The sequence below is a fragment of the Canis lupus genome, chromosome 21, assembly GCF_011100685.1.
Source record: "Canis lupus familiaris isolate Mischka breed German Shepherd chromosome 21, alternate assembly UU_Cfam_GSD_1.0, whole genome shotgun sequence".
Taxonomy (NCBI): domain Eukaryota; kingdom Metazoa; phylum Chordata; class Mammalia; order Carnivora; family Canidae; genus Canis; species Canis lupus.
The window spans coordinates 8,120,611-8,141,641 of NC_049242.1; the positions used below are offsets into that span (position 1 = coordinate 8,120,611).

The following is a 21,031-nucleotide window of genomic DNA, read 5'->3' on the forward strand; positions in this document are numbered from 1 at the left end:
GAATCCTACAAAATATTCCATACTCATTCATCAGTTCTCAACCCCCAGGAGACATTCAACAATGCCAGGAGGTATTTTGACTGTCACAACTATTGTCCTACTCAATAATGCATAGGACAGCCCCCACCTTGAGACTTGTCCAATCCAAAATGTTGACAGCACTGAGGTTGAGAAACTCTGAAATTAGCACTTACGATCTTAACCAGCACACAGACAAAATCAAGCCACAGGAAGAAGAGCCAGAGTCCACCACAGGAAAGAGCATGTTCTCCCTTGTGATGGACAGCCCTGACCAAGCCCTCTGCACCCTCATAATCCCCAACCCCCATCCTTCCAGCCCATAGTTGTGACTTGATCAAATGGGGAAACCCGCAGCCTCCCAGGGAACATAATGACAGTGTAGGAAAGTTCCCTTTGTCCTTGTTCATTTGGAGCACATTCACAGAGATGCAAAGGTCACTGCTGAATTTAAATAACCCCCCTGTGATAAATCTGCATGAGCCCGATTTGTTCTACTGGACTTGTTGGATTAAATGAACACAATTTAATGTTCTATAGGACAAGGCCTCCTTTCATGGCTGAAAGAAGGAGCGAGGGTGATTTACAGTTTCATACATACTCATTCGCTACATTATCTGCTTTGTGCCTGTACTTATGAATATCAACTCATCATCTAGCGGCCATTTCTACCCATTCAGGAGAATTTAGCTTTCCATTAGGAAGGAATAAGGAATAAGAGACGGTAACAAGAGATTGGCACAGCATTCAAGCTGAAGAAAAAGCACCAATATTTGTACCCTTGCCCCTCACCTTGTGTTTTTTTCTTTTTAATCTCTGGTTTTATACACAAAACAAGGTTTCCTTCTGGTTTCCAGGAAAAGGTAGTTTCCTAAGCAGATTACCAACAAACAGGGCCATGCATAAAGATAAGGATTAGGTTACTTAAGATACTAAATTATTTTTGAGTACCACTATCTTATGAACTAACCCTTTTTTATAATGACATACTAATATCCAGTGTTTGTTTATTCATTAAAGTAGGTCTGACCTCCACTTAGGAAGAAGTTCTGCTTCATTCCATATAATTGGAAACAATACAATTGCATTCAAACATTATATAACGCAGATTTTTATTAACCACAAGTCTTACGAATCAGTGATATTTTCTTCATGGATGATTAAAGAGAGTGGATTTTCATTTCTCTCCACTTCATAAAATACAAAGTATAAGCCAGGTTATGAGAGCTGATTTGGGGGGTGGGTAAAGAGACTACTTGGAATGCATAGTCACACCTCAAAATTCCAGCAATGTGAGGCAAGAGTGAATGGATAAATTATAAGGTGGGCTACCTTGTCCTCAGGTAAATCTCTCAGCACAGTGTTACCTCCCTCTTTTGTTTCGTTTGGGTACTGAAGTCTAGAGCCTTCTAAGTTCTCCAGGAAAGCAACATCAGCTTCCCTTGAGAACTTGTCGGAAATGCTCCACCTCAGGAATCTGTAGCCTAACAAGATAGCCAAGTGATTATTATCATGTTGAAGTGTGGTTTAGACTTTTCCTTCTGTTACCTTTCCTGGTTTTTTACCCACTATGTCTTATACCATACACCAAAAGACATGCTGATAGTATTTGGAGTTGATTAAAAAACAGAGGATGTTCAGTATTTTAATAAGCTATCCCTCCCATTTAAATAGGGAAAAAATGTCTAAATCCAAAGATACCAATGGCTGAGGGTAGAATTTGAGGTACCTCTGCAGCAGACACACTTATGAAGAGGAACTCTTCCTCTCTACCCACGTGGTGGGCAGGGTAGCTAGTCTACCCACACATAAAGCATATTGCGGTCAGGTTTATCCCAAGATGTTCACAGAAAGTCAAAGGGAGTTCAGCTTTCTCACCACTCAAACACAGATGGAGATGCCAGTGACCAAAGCATGGACCAAAAGGAGACATATGTCACACTGCAGGGAGGAATTCAGAAAGCCTTATGCCCTAGATAATCGATCAGCAGAAGATCTGGAAAAAGCAAGGATCACCTTCATAGACAGGGGCTCTCAGTGCAGCGTATGCTAATCCTGGTTGTATGCTGAGCAGAGGCAAAGGAAAACAGAAAGGGATCTTTTTATTTATGTTTTTTTTCCCTCCAAAAGTATTAAGTTGGCCTCCCAAAAGAAAGATATATAACCCAAGGCTTTTAAAAATCCAAATATTGGGACGCCTGGGTGGATCAGCGATTGAGCGCCTGCCTTTGGCCCAGGGTGTGATCCTGGAGTGCCAGGATCGAGTCCCACATCAGGCTCCCTGCATGGAGCCTGATTCTTCCTCTGCCTGTGTCTCTGCCTTTCTCTGTATCTCTCATGAATAAATAAATAAAATCTTAAAAAAATATTTAAAAAAATGAATAAATAAAAATAAAAATCCAAATATCACCAAAGAGAGAGATATATACATATTTGTTACTTCTAATGTCTTACAACACTCCAGACATTTATGAGTCTTTTAAAATTCTCTTTCTAATGGTATAATGCCTCTCAAACTAGCTTAAGTAGCAGCAGATGGGCTTTCAAGGTTAGTTTAACTTGTTTATATTCCCAAGGTAGTTTTCTGGCTCGCTCTCTCGCTCTCTCTCTGCAGATGGACCCATTCTTCCGGGCCCACTTCAGATCTGAGAAGTCCTTGCCCCAGGCCCCCTCTGACATGTTACCCTTTCCACAGAGTTTGACCATTTATTTCTTATAAACTGCCTTACATTCTTTGCTAAAGTACATTGTATGTGTGATGGTCCCATTTTTCCCATGAGAATAAATTCCCTGAATGCAGAAACCATCTCATGCCTCTGTTATATCTGCCATCTTGCAATACCTGAGGTCTAAGACAGCAGTAGACAATAGTGCACAACACACTTTCTAAGCCTGAATGGAAGGTTCCAGTGCTATACAATATGTAATGAGGAAAAACATTGCTGCCTTTCTGCCTTTCAAGTATGCCTTCCTCAAAAGACAGTGGAATTGTGAAGTACCGTATGTGCCACTTACATAAACTTTATTCTAGTGGGGAATATAGGATGATTAATAATAGTAACAACAACAGCTAAAATCTAGTGAGTGAATGCTTGTACTGGGCTAAGTGGTTTCCATACTATAGATAGAACTAAAATAAACATTCTAAAACCCTAGAGGAACTACTCACACCTGTTCCCCAATTGAGACTGGATAACTAGTTAATGGCCACCTTGGATTTTGTTACAAGGGCTAGAAGCAAGCATTTGCATTCCTGTTCACCCAAAGAGGCAAGTGGACACCAGCCTGTTGGGTGTCTCCAGCTCAGAACACTTTGGTAGGGCTCTGGTTACTTATGAGCTGAGGCATACATACACAAAGAAACTGCACTGGATTGAATTCAACTGCTTAGCATGGGTTTTCTGTGCAGGTCAGAAAGGACCTCAGAGTGGTACAGCTTTTGTTTTTACTCTTAAGCCACAGAAATTACTGAGTTTTTAGTAGAAATTACTGTGGTTTTAGGTCTGGTAGGGAAAAAATAGCATTTTGGGTAGAGAATGCTATTCAGTAGAGAAATCTCTCCCCTTTCTTGGGTCTGGGACATCCGTTATCTTCCGCAAGCTGTGGAACATAAGTATTGACATTATTTGACTATGCATTAAAAATCATTAAATCTTATTTATCATGTATCACATTGCCAAGGCAAAACAAAACTATAAATTTCAACTCGACCACAAAGGAAGGAATGAAAGGTCAGTTTACTAGAGTCTACATCCAGTTGAAAAAATCTAAAGCAAAGATCTTTAATAAGTATATTGGTTGGATGCATCTCCCACTTCATTAATAAAGAATGTTACATTAACATAACTATTTCAGACAAATGGTTTTAGAAAGACAGGAAGAAATGCTAAAGCGTGAAGTGTCTCTGTAGAGAGTTTTGAGAGCTGACTACAGACTGTTCATTGGCAGCGTTATACTCAGAGCAACGTGCTTCACAAGAATTACACCAGGCTTGCGGTTCTGTGAATCTTAACAGAAATAAGTATAGTGGTAACATGATTCTTCCAGAGCTTTGTAGTTTACCAACAACTTTCAAACACATTACAACTTTCTGTCTTCATAAATAAACCTCCTATGTAGTAAGCAGTATCATTTTCATTTTACAGATAAGAACCTGAGGTCTAAGGAGAATGAATGATGTGTCCATAAGCAGAGGTAAGGAAGTCAAGATGGGGTACCACCTTTTATTGCATTTTCAATATTTCAGGCACTATGCTAAGCATTTCACATAGGACTCCTATTTTTCTTGCAACAATCCTTGCTCTGTAATAGATATTAGTCACTTTGTTAATTTCATGTACCTTTGGGTCCCAGGAAGGCTTGGGACCCATATCGTACGTTTGTAACTGTTACTAGATTTTGTTTGGAAACTAGTAGGCACAATAATAAATGTTCAGTGAGTGAATAAGTGAACAAACAAAATCTAGTGTTTTCTTATCATGTGCTTGAGAATTACAAAGTAATGCTATGTATTTCTTTTAGACAATTAGAAAAGTTAGTCTAAAATGTCATTCCTGGCACAAATGTTTTTTTTAAAATCTATGGCAAGGACAGAGAAATTATAAATCTAATTAAGGCTATTATTATGCATGATAGGCTAAATTGTGATAATACAAGAGTCTCTGAAAATTCATGCCAACTTCTAAAATCTGCATAAAATACAGCTTCAGTTACATGAGTCTCTATGTTCTTCTTTGCATGTAACGTACAGCCTACATTCTTCACATCCAACCCAAATTCTTCCATGTGACTTTATTCTGAAAATCTTTTCAATGGTCAGAAGAGGAAGAGAAGAATTTGAAACTGCCTTTCTGCAGTGTCTTTTAACTTCTCAAAAAGAGGGTGGTGGGCTCACTATGAATGACTCAAGTAGCAATGGAATTAGAAGGAAGGCAGAAGGTGATGGGTGGGGTTCACATTCCACAAGGGCTGTGAAACGTGAAGACATCTGTGCCCTCTACGTTTTTATTGTGACATTTTTCTTGTCTTTATCCTCTCTCTCCTTCAACTTTCTGAAGTATCAGAGTTCATTCCTCTGCCACCATATTCCACAGAGCCCTTGGCTATAGTGAGAAAGTGAATCAGGAGGGGCTTTCGACCCAGCTCAGGTCCTTGAGCAGTTTATCCAACTTAACACAGCTCTGAAAGGTTGAGCTAGTCTCCAAATCCCCAAGTTTTCTCTTTCAAGTTCCAGCAGGCTTCAATATGACCTTGATAGTGGATGGCCACTCTTTGTATAATAATGGAATGCAAGTCAATTCCTGATTCAACACTCTTAAAATGTGAGAGTCCCCCTAACAAGAGGACTAACATACTTATAATTGGAGAAAATCAATTATTTCCTAAAACTTGGCATCCTTTCCAAATTATGTTCATGGGAATCTGACATTTATAAAATACATGGGGTCAGCTGTATGTTTCCTCTTTAACAAACATCGACAAAAGAAATAACTATCAACTCTATTAGGAAACCTGAGTATGTCCACACCAGCAAACATCAACTAGTCTAGCTTTTGACACTGTCAATTCACTTGCCCAGGGTGAAACAGCAATGCCATCTTTTTTGCATTCTTCTAAATTCCAATTAATTCAAACAAACTCTATCTGCCACAATTCTCACTGAGGGTTTGACTCTCTTTTTCAGATTAAACAAGGCAAATCACAAGAAAGCAAGAAAACTCTGAGACCTTCCCAAGTATATGTAATTGTCTCAGAATGCATTCCTCCAAATTTGATACCTGCCCTGCCTGAGCCTTAGCCAACAAATTGTAGGGCCAATTTCTAGAAATTTTTTTAAGCAAAAGACCCAAAAACTTAAAGGTGGTACATTTTATGTAAAAATTGAGACACTGGAAGTTCTTCGAAATATTGACACTACACTCACGGGTACTACAAGAATCATAAAAAATCTGGGGCTTAAATTTAAGGCTTACAGGAGATCATTTACAACAAGCTAGATGAAAGTCAAGCGAAGGAGAAACTCCTAGAAGTAAAGGAGTCACAAAGCCAGCTTATCCGCAGAACCCAGCCTAGGCCAGTTTTTTCCCTCCCAAGAAAGACAAAGGGGACAGTTGGCCTTCTGAGTGGCTTGGGAACCACTTTTATTATTATGAGGAAAGCAAATCTGAAGCTTTTTGTGAAAGCCTCTAATTTCTATTAGATCACTTCACCTTGGTTCAGCTGAAGTTAAAACACACCAACCAGAATATACCAAGTAGAATGGTCACCTTTTCAGAAACTACCCACAGAAAAAAGAAGAATGTTGTTCTCTACATCATAAAGTAAATCAGGGGAAAGATAAAATGATCTAAATAAACAAGTGTCAGGCTGATGGGTTTAAAAGCTGGGCAACCAATGGAAAAAAGTCATATGAGCATTCCCTTACCTGTTTTGGTATTGATGGCAAAAAAATTCTGGGGATTCCCACTTGTAATCCTGTATGTCAGTTTCTCATTGGAACTGGAGTCAGGATCCTCAGCTTGGATCTGAATGACAGATACATCCTTTGGAGAGTTTTCCATGACAACAGGATAATAAATAGGTTCTGAGGTCAGGGGGGCATTGTCATTCACATCTTCAATTTCAATGTAGACCTCAATAGTAGAATAAAGCGGAACAACGCCCCGATCTGTGGCATACACGGTCAGCCAGTATGAACCCGTTGTCTCTCGATCAAGAATGTCTGCAGTAGAGATGACTCCTAAAAGAAAAGCAGAGAGACCGCTACAGCAAAACATTAAGTAAATTGTCCCCAATTCAGGGGGGCCTCGCTAAATAATCTTGGCATATAAAAAAATCCTTAATGTAGGACTCAAATAAGATGTTTCTTTTTATGTAAGAAAATTATTTTCTGCAAAACCATACTAAGTAGCTGTCCTACCATTTGAGAAATATAATAACATTCACAAAGACTATTTGAATTTGGAGGAAGGGATATCTCAATACATATGCACGTACACACACACACACACACATAGACACACACACACAAACAGAGAGAAGACAATAGGGAGCAATGGTAAGAGAGTAGGCCAGAGGTCAAAATACTTCCAGAGATGCATGGGAAGTCAGGGCACTATCAGGTCAGTATCTCCATTTGACCTTGATATTGAGTTCATTGCTTATGCAACCGAAAGCTCTCCCAGGGTAAATTATTTTATTTGTTCATTCACAAAAATGAAAAAGACCTTTCAAATGTTCTTTTGCCAGTTAGGATGGAAAATATTTTGTATGCAAAGATGTAATAAGCTTCCTTCACATCGTTTCCCTGAAAATCCAATGTCACAGTTATTCCAAAAGAATGAGAGAAGCAGCCAGACCGATACACTTTCTGAATGATCTTTACCATGTAACGAACCCTATAGAGGGCTCTAAATAAATTCTGAGTATCTGAGAGATACTCATGGACAATTATTTTAAATTAGGAGCAGAAAAATGTCCAATCTCCTCCCTTCAACTTTCCCGTTTCAGGGTAGAAACAAGTGCCAACCAGGAAATCAGGTGTCTGTCAGAAAAGCCAGAGAGAAAACACAGTGCTCTATCTTCACAGCACTCACCCAAAACACTGGGTTACAGAAACTTGCTACAGGAGCTCTTAAGCACTTTCACTGGGGTGGGAAAACTTGGGCTTAGCTTATAAAATCTCTTATAGTAGTCAGGATACTTGTGGAAAGCATGCAATTTGTGTAAATCTTTATTTTTACTTTTATTTTTTTTAAAGATGTTATTTATTTATTCATGAGAGGCACAGAGAGAGAGAGGCAGAGACATAGGGAGAGGGAGAAGCAGGCTCTATGCAGGGAACCTGATGCAGGGAACCTGATGCAGGACTCAATCCCAGGACTCCAGGATCATGCTCTGGGCCAAAGGCAGATGCTCAACTGTTGAGCCACCCAGATGTCCCTGTGTAAATTTTTATACCGGAAAAGACAGCCATGGAAAAAATCAAGAAATAGTTTTCCAATTCTGGACTGAATCCTCTAGCCTCTGAATTCCCATCAGACTTTAGACTGTATTAGGCATATAGTTTGGCCTACAGACCCTATATAAGCAAAATGCCAAGTATAGCAATTGGAACAGAGGAGGGTATCTGTCCAGAAATAGGTCAGAATACTCAAAGTTGCCTAAAACTCAGAATGGCTAATCTTCTAAGGGAAGGAACCTAAGTGATGGTGAAGTTCTAACTCCAAAGTTAACCAGCAAAGAACCCTGCATAGGGTTATGCAATGGAACAAAAGATAACTTTTTTTTAAGACTTTATTTTTAAATAATCTCCACACCCAACATGGGACTCGAACTTACATCCTAAGATCAGGAGTCACATGCTTTACCGATTGAACCACCTAGGCACCCTGACAAAAGATAATCTTAAATATTCTCAATGGAATATGTAAAACATATTGGATTTCTTGTAGATTCATGGGTGTTACCTAGAAGTCAAAATAGAGATGCCAATATGGCATCAGAAGAATAGACAGCAAATAACAGGGTAGGAAGAAAACAGGAAGAGCAAAATACAGTGATTATAAACATACTGCTATGTGTCCATTGACTAAATGAGTAACACACATCCTTATAAACTGGACTGAGATAGAGCAGAATGTCAACATGGCACTAAGGTCTGGAGACATTGGAGGGCCAGAGACCTGGCCAAATGTGAGCAAAGGACTCAGGTCTACCACAGACACCATGGCAAGTTTCCTGGAATACTCACAGCAGTAAAAGCCCTAAGCCGCCATGCAGATACAAGTGACACTGAACCCGGGGGAATTAGAGCTCTTCAAGTTAGAGGACAGTCAAGTGCCATGAAACAAAGCAGTTTCTGGAATGGAGACAAAAAGTAGGCTGGTAGGATCTGGGATGCAGTGTATGGGTTACAAAAAATGCTCTAGAGATGCTGAGAAGCACATCTTGCATGAGACCTATCAATTCAACTCACAAGCATCCACTGGCCCCTGTGCTAGACATTGGAGGAATAGTAGTAACAGAGAAGATCTCTATCTTCAAGGGACTCATAGTCTTGCTGAGAAGACAGATCTCTCATGAGAAGATCTGCTCTGAGGGGAAAACTGCATAGCCAACAGCCAGGTTTCATCTGGGTTGGACTGATATACTAGGAAGGGCAAAAAAACCTAGCAGAAGAGGGTGGGAGGCAAGTAGAATAGTATTTACTGAGCATTTATAATGTGCTGTGAGGTTGCAACCTAACTCCTCTATAATATGAGCTTTATAATTCTCTTCTATGGATGAGCCATTAAGTCTCAAATGTGAGTAGGTAACTTTCCAAAAGTCGCATGGCTAATTGTAGAACTGAAGTCAGCCTGCCTCAATGCTCCAATTTCAAACCTAGACAGTATTACTTGGACAAGGTGTTTAAACCAAGCTAGCCTAGTTTTACTACCCATATCTCAGTGTTGTGGTGATCATGTAATTAAATGTATGTTAAGAGCTTAGCAAAATACTTGCAATGTAGTAGATGCTGAGTATGTTATACTGGTGTGAATCTAAGGCAACACCAAAAAGCCTTGTCAAGAGTAATCACACTCTAAAGCAAGGGACAATTTGAAGAGGAGAGAAGTTTTATATGGACTCATGTGTTGGATTTTTTTCTTTTCTCTGGTTGTGTGGCACTCTTGCATATATAGCCTTTGTGACTTGCTCATGACATACCTTTATGTGAAAATATCTGGGCTATTCAGGAAACAGTAAAATAAGTCCACTAAAAAGAGGACATAACACAACAAGCAACAAAATCAAAGAAGCTGGGTCAGCTTTGCTTATGCTTTGCCTGAACACCTACCACGCACGCACTTGTTGCACTCACATGCACTCATAAGCACATGTGCACATGTGCATATTCACATACATACATACACATACGGATTTGAAGAATTGCTTTGTGATCCCTGGAAATCACTTAATTCCTTTTTCTTGCACCTGTCAAACTGGAAGATGGTATATTACAGGCTTTGGACATTAAATGATTCTGAGAAGTCCTTGGATGAAAGGCATCCACTAATGCCAATTAAAATATATGAGTGGAATATTCTACTTTATTTTTAAATAAAGGATCAGACATGTCCCTAGAAATTAGAATTCTTTCTCATTAAAATAAAATGTCTATGGCTATATTTACTCACTATCTAGAAGTGCAAATGAGTATCTTGGAACATAGTGTTCAGATATCAGTCTCATGGTCCAAAACTGTGAGGACAAAATGAAAGAATGTGTTAAAAATTACTTTTAAGATTCATCCAAGGATCCATATTAATCAGATTAATACAACCAATGCCCAAGGACAGCATTTCCTCACATCCTACTATGCTCTCATAGCTAATTATGACCTATATGGTCATAACTAAAAATGTAAACACACATGACCTTTTCTATTAAACAAAAACTCACTTTTGAGGTTGACCAAAGATTTCCAAAACCACGTCGTGAGCCCTTAGTTTTGTGACAACTGTCACACATTACTTTTTAAAACTGAAGGTGTATCTGACAAATGGTAAACTACACATATATAAAATAAACAATGCAGTCGGTTTTGTTACCCATGAAACCACTACCACAATCAGGATAGCAAACATAATCATAATCCCCAAAAGTATTCTCCTTCCCATTTTTAATCCCAATTAAAAATGCTCCCTACTCCAAGGCAACCCAGATTAGCTGTCACAACAGATCAATTTCCATTTTCTAGAATTTTACAGAAATGGAATCATGCAGTATGTACTCTTTTTGAATGGCTTCTTTCACACAGAATATATTATTTTAAGATTCATCTATGTTGAGATATATATCTGTATCTATATCTATATATATCAATGCATCACTTCGTTTAATTTTTGAGTAGTATTCCATTGTATATTTGTTTCAACCATTGACTTGATAGGCATTTCAGTTGCTTTCAGTTTTTAGATATTACAAATAAAACTGCTAAGAACCTTCAGATGCAAGTTTTATGCATAAGTACTTTCATTAGTCTTGAGTAATCACCTAGGAGTAGAACGGCTATATTACATGGCAAATATATGAGTTTACCATTTTACATTCCCACTAGCAGTCAATATAGGACATTCCAGTTGCTGTATATCCTCAGTTGTGTCATACCTCGCATGATCAGTTGCCTTAGACATTCTAATGCTATGTAGTGGTAGCCTGTAGTTTTAATTTGCATCCTCCTGATGATGTTGAACATCTTTAAAAGTGCTTACTTTCAATCTGCACTTCTTGTTTGGATAAATGTTCAGACTGTTTATTCATTCTTCTGACTGAGGTTTGTTTTCTTATTACTAAAATTTAAGAGTTCTTTATATATGGCTAAAAGTCCTTTATCAGATATATGATTTGTAAGTTTTTTTTGTCCAGGCTGCACCTAGTCTTTTCATTCTCTTAATTATAGCCTTTGGAAGAACAGAAATTTTTAATTTTAATGATAAATAATTTTTAAATTTTTCTTTTACAGATCATGCTTTTTGTGCATCTAAGAAATCATTGCCAAATCCAAGGTCACAAAGGTTTTCTCCTACATTTTCTTCTACAATTTAAAAGTCTTAGGTCTTCTATTTATATCTATGATCAATTTAGAATTAATGCTTATACATGGTGCAATATGGGTCGAGGTTTTTTCTTTTTTTGTAGGTAGGTATTCATGGTTCCCACTTGTTGAAAAGATGATCTTTTGTCCACTGAACTGCTTTTTCATCTTTGTCAAAAATCAATTGATCATGTATGTATGAGTCTAATTCTGGATTCTTTATTTTGTTCCATCGATCTATTTTGCTATGTTTGCATCAATATCACATTGTCTTATTTAATGTAGCTTCATAGTAAGTCTTGAAATTAGGAAGCATAACTTTCAATTTTGCTCTTGTTTTTCAGACTATTCCAGTCTATTTGTGATCCTATTCCAGATCCTTTGTGCTTCCATATGAAATGGAAATCATCTTAGAGTTCATATAAAATTTAGGAAAATCTATTAGCATTTTAACAGGGATTATGTTAACTCTATAGATCATTTTGGAAAGAACTGACATCTTAACAACTTTAGGTCCATTGATCCACGACAATGGTGTATCTCTCCATTTATTTGTGTCTTCTTTTATTTCTCTAAATAACGTTATTTATAGTTCTAGTATACAGGTCTTGCACATGTTTCATCAAATTTATCCCTAGACATTTCATGTTTTTTATTGCTATTGTAATGATGTTATTATTTTAATTTTAATTTCAATTGTTTGTTGTTCATATATAAAATATGATTGATTTTTTAAATGTTGATTTTATATACTGCAGCCTTGTTAAACTCACTTATTAGTTGTAATGGGTTTTTTATAAATTCCATAGAGTTTTCTACATATATGACCATATCATCTCCAAATAGGAACAGTTTCACAACCCTTGTCATCACAACCAACACCTCCATATTTATCACTATTTAATCATGGTGTGCCTGGTACTATGACAGGTATAATAAATGCATTCTTCATTAACATCTCTAAACCCTTTCATTCATTCAGCAAGTATTTATTAGTACCAAGACTCATGAAGTTGCTATTTTTATCTCCTTATTAGAGATAAGGAAGCAGGTTTAGGTTAAGTAACTTGCCAGTGGTCACTCAGCCAATAAATAGAAAATCCAGTTCTAAAAACTTGGTCTGTCAAACTTGAGACCAGTTGTTAATCAAAATATTATATTGTCTTCTTAATCCATATAGATATCAAATCCACATAGTATTTCATGTCCAAAGATTTTTCCCCTTCTGATAGAGTTATTAACTGAGCAAACAATATTAAGGTAATATTAGACTTTTCTAGTTGACTTCTCCATATTGGTTGTAAAAAAATCATTAAAAAGGTTCTTCTTAGTCTATCCTTATAGAATATTTAAAAAATATTACTTTATTAAAAAATAACAGTATTGATTCTCTGCAAAGAGAGTCTGTTTTGTGTATAAGGATATGCATATTTTTAGTCCATTAGCTAACATAGTTCTGGAGCATTGATCTCCAGAAAGGAGCCTCCTTCCATCTGCCCATTATAGAAAATAGGCCTAGAAGTAGAGTCTCTGTCTGGTTGCTTAATTGCTATACAGTCTCACTGCCTACAACAGTGTCTGGCATATACTAGGCACACAAGAAATATGTGTTCATAAAAGCATTTAGTTCCTAACATCGAATCAGCAGTAAATTAGTTTACCTACTGATGAGATAGGTCAGCCTTACTTGATCAGACCCAAAAGGGACCTCAAAGACCACTAAGTATTACCGACCACTAATGAAAACAGCCTTCCCACAACATCTCTGACCTGAACACCCAGCCTCTGCTTGAAATCTGGTGACAGGGCTCTCACTATTTACTAGGGAGTTTCAGGTAATACGAAGTTCTTCCCACTGAGGCAAAAGTCCCATCTCTTTCTAGTTTTGAATGCTCTTCCTATCTGCACCCCTGCTCATATCCCAGAATAATACAGATCAAGTCTGCAAACCACCTGTGGTAGGTCTTCATAAGATATCAGAAGATGACACCCTCATTCCAGGGTGTTTCCTCTCCAGTCTAAGAATTCTGTCCTCACAATATCACATAGGCTTCTAGTCCTTTCTTCCTCCCCATCTCTGCCTCTGAATCAAGAAGACACGAAGCTCTGTCCATTCACAAATGTGCACTGAGTGGGGGTAGAAATGGGTGATTAATAATAAATCTTATTCAAAAGATAAACTATCCACAGTGAGCTTTTAGCATGTTCCAGGTAGTACAGCTCAGTGGAAAGGACTCAGGTAAAATATCCCAGATGGGGACACATCTTATCCCTCACATTTTCATCTACCATGGAAACGCTTCAAGTATACGCAACTGAGATGCTCAAATTTTATGCTGATATTTATGAAAATGTCATTTAATAAAGTCTTTAAAATGCAGTTGAGGGCACCTGGGTGGCTCAGTCAGTTAAGCATTTGACTCTTGATTTTGGCTCAGGTCATGATCTCAGGGTCCTGAGATCGAACCTGGTGCCAGGCTCTGTACTCAGCAGGGAGTCTGCTTGACTTTTCCCTCTCCTTCTGCTTCTCTCCCCCCATGCACACACTTCCCTCTTTTAAATAAATAAAAACATAAAATCTTTAAACAAATACAGCTGGGATTTTTAAATGATTTTTTGTTTTTGAGATATGTTTATAATTTTTTTTCTTCTCCTCTTTCATCATTATTTGCTGTATAATAAAGGTAGCAGAGGACTGGAATTCTTTGGGCATCTTAATATTTAGTTGTATGGGCAGATGCGCAAACAGTAATTAATTGCTACAGAACCACGTACAGCTTAAACTAGAATTAGACCCGCATGAAGTGCATTTAGCTGTAATTGTTCCTTTTTAGACACAAATATTAGAAAAAAATATGTGTATATTGTTCTCATTGAATAAGTTCTCAATACTTGATATGAAAGGAAAAACTGTGTGTAGTTGTTCATAATCAGGTGACCATTATATGCTGAGTTGCTCATCAGCCGCATCTCCATATGCCACATCCTAGGTCTCAAATGACATCTAACCCCAAAAGAATGACACCCCAACACCTCCAGTAGCTCTACAAACAGCCGTCAACTGGTTCAGGGAATGCTTTGGGGCAGTGAGCTTATCACATGATGAAAATTCCCTCACCAAAGTAAATAATACAGATTCTGAGGCAGGTCAAAAAAATAAATAAATAACAACAACAACAACAACAAAACACCACACACACACACACACACACACACACACACACACACAAACAGACAAAACAACTTAAAAAAAAAACACCTCTGAGTGGCTTAGTCAGTTAAGGGAGTGACTGTTGGTTTCAGCTCAGGTCATGATCTTGAGGTCCTGGGATCAAGCCCTGGGATGAGCCCCACATCCAGTTCTGCTCTCAGGGGGTAGTCTGCTTGAGGATTCTTTCTCCCTCTCCCTTTGCCCCTCCCCCAACTTGTGCTCTTTCTCTCTCTCTAAAATAAATAAATAAATCTTAAAAGAAAAACACAACCTTGGGAACCCTGGGTGGCGCAGCGGTTTAGCGCCTGCCTTTGGCCCAGGGCGCGATCCTGGAGACCCGGGATCGAGTCCCACATCAGGCTCCCGGTGCATGGAGCCTGCTTTTCCCTCTGCCTATGTCTCTGCCTCTCTCTCTCTCTCTCTCTGTGACTATCATAAATAAATAAAAATTAAAAAAAAAAAAAAAAAAAAAAAACCTTGATAGCATATTCATTGTAGATGCCCTCAATGAGGTCTATTTGTGCATATATGTTTAATTATGACTTTTAATTAGTCAAAATATTAACTGCCAATTCTCAGTGCATTGGACACTTTTGTTAAGTTTTTATTTTGCAGTAATGATTGATTCACAGGAAGGTTAAAAAAAAATGTACAGGGAGTTCTCAGGCACCCTTCAGCTAACCTCCCCTGTTGTTAGCATCTAAGGGCATTTTTAAATTGCTTATTCCTTCAAGAATCAAACTCTTACTGGAGTTATTTCTGAGAACACATGGAATTCCTTCATGGGATCCATAACCACTTTTATCCAACCCCTGCTTGCTGGCAGCAGGATCACAGAGATACTATTTTTCTTTCTGTTCCTATTCATCCCTGGACTTGTATAAGGCTCTTAATGCCTTAACAGGGATCATTGTTCTGAGCAGAGGGTGGTAATAATTAAGGAAGAATGGGGATTTTATCCTCATAGGCCCAGCCAGGGTCACTCAATGCACTACTGTGGTTATATCTATAATTGCTACCAGTCTAAAATATACATACAACCCCGATGAGCTGAAATGGGATGAGGCAAGATGAACAGAGAAATTGTGAGCGGAGAGAATCTTAACTTAGATGCTTAAAATGCTTAGAATTTTAGTGTGAACATATTACATATACATATATTTTATGTACCCTCTATATCACATACTTGATATATAATATATTTAAACACACACTTTAATGTACTTTTTAAATTGGTGATTTTAAGTGAATCGCCCAGCTAATCAAGTGGCAAAGTCAGGCCTGGAATCTAGAGCACTGAATAGGAGTCACACACTCTTTTCATTACAGAAGTTGCCTGCTGATCTATCCACATGTGTCCATTATCATGAAAAAGAAGGCAATTCCATGCCCCTGTGCTCCTTGCAGTGGGTTGGTATCAGCTCTTTGGTAATAGGAAATTCAATAGTTCCATTCCTTTCCTCAATTTCTAAAAGTTACTGCAATGTATTATTCAGAATCCATTTTTATGTCTTCTCAGAAGATTCTCCGATGTTGGACTGGTTTGAGACCAGGCGAATTGGAGGACCGAGCATTCCTTGAAAGTCCATCATTCCTCTGCCTTTGTGTACATCTGCACATGCATGATGCTTCTTTGTCCTCTGCCTCCACATATAGACCTCTCTGTTCTTCACCTTTTCAAGGAGGTTTCAGATTCAGAGAAAACCCTCTCATTCAGAGGGCTAGGGCTGGGACTCACCCCTTCTGCCTCTTCCTTAGCACCTTTTTTTTTTTTTTTTTTTTTTTGTCCCTTTATCTTAGGGAACATTATAAATGCTGAGTAAGTAAATGAAGGATAGCAGATGTCTGGCAGATGCAGGCAAGTTGGGGATATCTGGCTCTTCATAGACAAGAACTCTGAAAAATACCCACATTACAGAAACAACAACAAACAAAACCTAAGTCAACTAGATTTTCACTACCCTGTAATCAGTGGGCAAAATAAAATGAATTTGTCATTGATTTTAGACTTCTCTAATATATATGCAGAATTGATAGTCAACTGGCTCTGAAATTCAAAGCCTCATCTGCAAATTATCCTATTTAAAAGACAAATTTTCTTAGAACTTACATCTGGTTTGGGGTTGTCCCTTTGCTACCTAGCATGCACATGGTGTCATGTTAATATCCTCAAGAGTTGAAGCAAAAACAAAGCTTGATGAAGACATCAGTTGATGTTATCATGCACTTAAATGCGGCACTGCTCCCAGGTATACACTGTGGGCAGTCAGATTCAAAGCCTCAGGCTCCCAGATAAAACCCAAGCAAGGCGCTCCCTCTCTGTGGGCTCTAGTCCTTGGATTCACATGCAGCCTGGACACTTTTGTTCTACTTTGTTCCCTCCTCTTCATGCCGACTCCTATTGATTAGAGATCTTTCATCTTTGCAAGAGGAGAAGAAAAACTCACAACACAGTTGTTGGGAACAATTATGTCCTGAAATACAAGCTGCCTTCACTCCTCATTCTTTCCCAAGACTTGGAAGCTGGAGAGCTAAGATTAAGGCAAAGGGCTTAATTCAAGCTGACAGCTCTCCTGGTCTGTTTGGAATTCAAGAATTCTAAAACTTAGCTGCAAGCTTGAAAGCCTCCCTGGCTATGAAGTTCTGGAGGCTCAGTAAACATACATGTGGTCCTTGATTTTTTTTTTTTTTAGGCAAACACTTTGGGACCAGTTTTTAATAGATTAAAAAATGTATACCTGTTCTCTCTTTACAGTAATTCTAGTCTGGGTAGCAGGCACCAGGCACTAGCAGACTGAAAATAGGAAGCAGAAAGAGGACCAAGCTGTGAGTAACACATCATCTGGCATTCGGTTTTATTTTGTTTTGTTTTTTCCTTTCCTATAATCCAGATTATTCCCAGCCTCAAACCCTTTCTGCGGTCTGTGCTAATTGGCATAACCAACATGCACAGGGCAATGATCTAGAGCCTCACGGCTGACTAGAACAGAAGTTTGAAATCTAAAGCAGTGGCAAAATGCTCTCAGACAACCCAGGAAAGTGAAAAAGAAATTTTGGTAAGTGTCTGAACACATGGAGGTTATTACATTTATGTGAAGGGTGGCAATTAGCCAGGTTCTATTTCTTTAGAAGAAGAAGGAAGCACAAACTTCAGTACAAAGGATTTTGATTAGATACCTAGAACTATTTTCTGATAACAATGGTAGGCAAACAAAGGAATTGGTATCTGAGGGGAAGTGAAATTATTTTTTGTTCCTATGTTTCAGTGATGTATGATAGGTAGGTAGGTAGATGGATAGATGGATCCAGAGGAGCGGGGGAGGCAGGAAGTGAAGCAGGAAAGAAGGGAGGAAGAAGGAAGAAGCAGGAAGAGAGGAAGGAAGGAAGGATCTTTGGCCTAGCAGGAAGTTTGGGAGCATTCACATTTGGTAACTAGGTAAAGCTTTGTTTTAAAAAATGCTTAAGACTTCATTATAGAAGAAATTAGGTAATATAAATGAATTTTTAAAAATTTCCCCTCATTTGCTCATGGCCTAGAGATAATAACTGTTAATATCCTTGGTGCATTGCCTTTGTTCTATATTCTTGTCACCTTAAAGCAGTATATTTTCCTGTCATTGAAAATCCTCACTGACCACTGCTTACTGAACTTGTTTCCACATCAATAGCTGAAGTTCTATGTGATTGCTTTTTAATGACCATGTAGCAGTAATGCCCACTTGCCACTAGGCCACAAACACAAGAAAATCTACATTCCCTATGTGCAAGAATTTCCTCGGTTCCATCATTGTTGCATACCCTAGTATACACTAGACGCTCAAAAAATATTTATTGAAATGCCCTTATGAAGTTAATCCTTTACTCAATGAGACCCCACTGGTTAGGTCATTAATTGGGTCATATTTTGTTTTTCACCATTATAATTCATGCATTGATGAGTAACCTTGTAACTACATCTTTTTTCAACACTTTTTAGGATAAACTCCTAAAAGTAGAGTTGATGGGACAAAGCATATATATCATTTTAAAGCATTTGAATCAACTATCTTCCAGAAAGTTTCTACCAATTATATGCCTACCAGCAGTTTCTGATACACATCTTGTAAAGATTTAATCTTGTATTATTGTTGAGAAGAATAAAAAAATAAAAAAAACACAACACTACAATTTTCCATCTATGGAAATAACAGTAGACCTCATATATAAAACTCTTTAAACAATTCCCCATTGTTGTTTAATCATTTGACTCACGACAAAATGCCATGTTTTTGTGGTAAGACAAAACATTGCTGACAGAGAAGTAGTGCTGAAAATTTTGTTGAAAAGACAGACTGTATAGAAGGCATAACTTTAATTAAATTAAAATTTGTCCACAAAATCAAACTCTTCTGTCTTGAACAGTGCTGTGGGATTTTTCAATGAAATGTCAGACCATAACCCTTAGCTCTTCAAGTAAGAACATTTTCAGGTGAATGTGCTGTCAGATATTGGTCATACTTTAATCTAATATTTAGGCTTATTTACTACTGACTGTAACCCAGCACAGAGTATTTGGGATCTTTGAGAAGACTAGCTATCATGAGTCTTTTTAAAAAAAAAAAAAAAAAAAGATTTTATTTATTTATTTCAGAGAGAGATAGAGACAAAGTATAAGCAGGGGGGAGGAAGCAGAGGGAGAAACAAACTCCCCGCTGAGCAGGGACCCCAAAAGGGGGCTCCATCCCAGGACCCAGAGATCATGACCTGAGCCGAAAGCAGACCCTTAACTGACTGAACCACCCAGGCACCCCTGTGAGTCTTCATTTAGATTGGAAATTTGAGTTTTGTTTGGAAAAAGCTTTTTACCTTCAAAAAACAGGACTTCAAGAAAGACTCCCTACATCAACATAACTGGAATAAGAGCTTTGGAGTGTGTGTGCACCCCCAGGGACCCACAAAAGTTCATACGTTTACTCTGTAAGTAATGTAGGATGGTACAAAGTCCACTTTTTAAAATGGGACTGATCCACTGGAATGTCTGCTTTTATGCTAAAACTTTGTGAACATTTTCCTTTGGGGAGAACTTCTTTTCCACATCGAAGAGAACACTTTCTTTTTCTTTTGATTTCTCCCACATCAGAATATAAAAACTGAGTAAAGAGGCATCCACTCAGACAGAAATCGCATATCTACTACCCCAGAAGGAGCACCAGCCTTCAGAACCTCCTAATAAAATAATGAAAGCATAAAGCTCACTTATTCTTTTCTCAAGTGAATGCACTCTTGACTTTCACAGCTGATTTGATGTTTACCAAGAAAATATTTTTACTGAGGTTGCACAGATAACTGCACATCTGATCCCAAAATAGCTGAATTTATTCCCTTGGCAAAAACACATTCTAGGTGATAAAAGAGAAACACACACAAAGGAAGATGGATCTGGGTCTAAGTTTAGTATTATTGTTGTTTTTCCTCTTTGGGAGCTACAAACCCATACTTGCATTTATTATGACAAGTTTATAAAAGCTTATCATGGGAAAAGCACCCTACAGAACTTCTGTTCTCTTTCACCCTTTCAGGTTAAATCTCACAAAATTGCTTTTTCCTTTGACTAGTGTTGTCAAAATCACACAGACAATGCCATACTTAGGTAATTAAGTTAGGTTGATTAGGTTATAGAGACTATACATAAGCATTAGAGCACATGAATGAAATCCTTGAAACCACCTTACCTTTCTCCACAATGGAAACAATAAACTCTTTGCTTTCCCATTTAAAACCAAATAAGCGACTACAATAGGGTAAAGAAACCGGGGCCCAGAAGGAGGAAAGTGTATGGTTTTCTCTAATTGAGTTTCTCCCTTTCTCATCTTCTATAGATATCTTGGATTGTCTTCCAATTTTCATTCGCAGTTCATCCTATTAAATGGTTCTAACCTCTGACACACACACACACTACCCTGTATTCATCTTCTATTCGTAATTGAGATGAAATGTGCCCACTCGCTCTGTGGACAGAACCAGAGGCACTGACAAGACACAGACAAATACTAACTCACTCTCTCAGCCCAAGCTTTGACAAGAAAACAAAAGACAAATCCTCATCTAGTTACAGCCCTGAAATTCAGTGCGCGTAGGCACAAGGCTGGCATTTTTGGTAAATTCGGAGCTGTTGACTAGCACCGAGACAGTAAAAGAGGAAGGGAAAAACCATCGTGAGACTGTTTTGTTGCACTTTCATGCTG

General features: G+C 38.1%; 1 protein-coding gene across 5 annotated transcripts in view; it reads right to left on the minus strand.

Annotated features, from left to right (window-relative positions):
• FAT3 (FAT atypical cadherin 3) overlaps window positions 1-21,031 on the minus strand; it is a 643,002-nt gene that overhangs the window by 334,317 nt on the left and 287,654 nt on the right. For all 5 annotated transcript variants that reach the window (XR_005375495.1, XM_038568333.1, XM_038568332.1 and 2 more), the window contains exon 3: window positions 6,443-6,757. Coding sequence is in view for 4 of the 5 variants with exons in the window: in XM_038568333.1 (XP_038424261.1) it covers window positions 6,443-6,757 (315 nt within the window). In the remaining variant the exon portion in view is untranslated. The remainder of the gene's footprint in view (window positions 1-6,442; window positions 6,758-21,031) is intronic.